Below are 2,589 nucleotides of genomic sequence, written 5' to 3' on the forward strand. Positions count from 1 at the left end.
GACGCAGGGGGGGGGAGGGGAGCAGAGAGGCGAAAACGAAACGGTAAAAAGAGAGGGGGCCCCCACGCCCCCCCCCCCCCCCCCCATTGGAAGAAAGGAGGCTAAGGATAGAAATAATTACAAATACAAAACAGGAAGAGTAGTGCAAGTAAAGACAGCAGCATATAGCAGCATAACTAAAGGAACCCCAAGCCAACCCCAACTATAGTAGGATTTATCAAAAAGAAAAGAAGACTTAAGTCTAGTCTTAAAAGTAGACAAGGTGTCAGCCTCAAAATGACAACAAACTACTACCAACTGAAAAAGTAGAAACACGACTAAAAACCGGAAGTGTTGCCTTGTATTTGCTGATGGTGAACCTGGTCCTCTGACGGACTCGCTCGGTGGGCTGCAGTGGATGTCCGTGGGAGTCCGCGGGTTTTACCAGCATAAATTCAGAGCCACACGGTGCCAGCTGGAACTGTGTTCCGTTTCTGTACCGAACCTCCACCGACTCGTCCTCGTACATAACCATTAAACTGACACCGTCCCCAGTTTCCATTGCAAGACCAAAGTTTTAGCTCAAAACACGGTGACAGAAAACAAAGACTGTTTGACATTAGCGCGTCCGGAGTGGGAGGAGTCACAGGACCGGAAGCAACTTTTTTCCCTTTCGAACTTTATTGACAACTATTAATCCTACAAGAGAAGGGGTACATATAAAGGCCCATAATATTATGGATATTAAAAGTCTCCAGAGCTTTTTGAACATTACCTGGGTTTAAAAATCAAGTCCATGGTCCAAATGACCCAAAATGCCCCTGATCCAGCTTTAGTCAGAAATATGAATTGTTCTCAGTTAAGACATCAGAATTAGAAATAAAATTACGTTATGTTTTAAAGAAATGGGTTGGAACCAAACAGTAAAACAAAACTTATTTGGAAACAAGAATTATTTCAGTCCAAATGTAAATGAAATTATGTCTTAAAGAAATTCATGTCATCAGCCAAAGTTTAAAACAAAACTACCCCATGATCAGCCAGTGTTCAGAGTATGTGCTGGAAATGACTCCGTTACTACCACACTAAATTTTAGTCCAGGAACTGCCAACTCTAGTAACAACCATTTTTGTGTTGTCCAAGGTTGATTAGTTGTGGTGGCCATCTTGACTCGGGATGAATCTTAAAGTTAATCAGTTGTACTGTACTGTAGTTGTACATCCAATGATTACTTTCTAAAAGTTTCATTAAATTCTGCCCAGTGGTTCACAAGATATTTTGCCATCAGACAAAATTAAACTGTAGCTGGGCAGGCCCGAAGGGCTGATATCAAATTTATAGGAGGATCCATTGCCCTCCTTGGCCCCCTACGTAGCACCCAGTTTGGGTATTTTGATACCCTCACAAAACACCAGTCTGTACACTTTGACCACTAATTGACCCATTTCCTGTAACTGTAAATTGTTATGTGTAACTTGATTATGTTTTGTAACTGTATGAACAAAGATGAATTTGTCTCAGTTAAAGGCCTCGTTATACTTGGGCAAGATGTAAGATGTCAGACCTTGATGACGTTTTTGTAGACATTATTTTATTGTCTTTTTCTAACAAACATTTCTTACTCAAAAGAGAACCGCAGGGGAGAAGTCCTCCCTCTGCAGTACACATGGCACAATCAGAATCTGTGTTTTAAACCCACACTCGAAACAGCCGATTAGCTCTTCATCTGCAGCAGTACAGTGACTAGGCTGCACAAAGCTGCAGGAGGAAGCTTCTTTTTCTTTTTTTTTTTTTTTGCAGGTCTGGGATGCACAAATGTGCATCAGGCACTAAATAATTTAAAATAATTTATTTTAAATAAAAATTTTCATTCTTCAATCAGCCAGTTGTGTGTCATGTCCAATCTTATTTTGAAATACCAGGATATAGTAAGTCCGCGGTAAACGAACCGCGAAGTAGCGAGGGACTTCTGTACAGTAATTCACTTTATCAGTTTTCCCCAACGCAGCAATAACCCCCCACCACCCACCACCAAAAATGGCAGTAATGCGTCTTTTAAAAAAAAATCTTTATTGAAAAAGTACAAAACAATACAATAAAATGCAGTATACAGTAATGACATAACAGCCACCAGGGGGTCCCAAACACAGACAATAATTTACAAACCCGATTCCAAAAAAGTTGGGACACTAAACAAATTGTGAATAAAAACTGAATGCAATGATATGGAGATGGCAAATGTCAATATTTTATTCGTAATATAACATAGATGACAGATCAAAAGTTTAATCTGAGTAAATGTAACATTTTAAAGGAAAAATATGTTGATTCAAAATTTCACAGTGTCAACAAATCCCAAAAAAGTTGGGACAAGTAGCAATAAGTGGCTGGAAAAAGGAAATTGACCAAATAACGAACAGCTGGAAGACCAATTAACACTAATTAGGTCAATTGACAACATGATGGGTATAAAAAGAGCTTCTCAGAGTGTCAGTGTCTCTCAGAAGCCAAGATGGTAAGAGGATCACCAATTCCACCATTGTTGCACAGAAAGATAGTGCAGCAATACCAGAATGGTGTTACCCAGCGTAAAATAGCTAAGACTTTTAA

General features: G+C 39.6%; 1 protein-coding gene across 1 annotated transcript in view; it reads right to left on the minus strand.

Moving 5' to 3' along the window:
- Nucleotides 1-541, minus strand: part of c8h5orf34 (chromosome 8 C5orf34 homolog) — a 7,071-nt gene extending 6,530 nt beyond the window's left edge. Inside the window, exon 1 of the mRNA XM_037680690.1 lies at nucleotides 338-541. Within this exon, the coding sequence (XP_037536618.1) occupies nucleotides 338-541 (204 nt within the window). The remainder of the gene's footprint in view (nucleotides 1-337) is intronic.
- Between the last annotated feature and the right edge of the window lie 2,048 nt (nucleotides 542-2,589).

The sequence above is a fragment of the Nematolebias whitei genome, chromosome 8 (assembly GCF_014905685.2).
Source record: "Nematolebias whitei isolate Nwh7 chromosome 8, NemWhi1, whole genome shotgun sequence".
NCBI classification, from domain to species: Eukaryota; Metazoa; Chordata; class Actinopteri; order Cyprinodontiformes; family Rivulidae; genus Nematolebias; species Nematolebias whitei.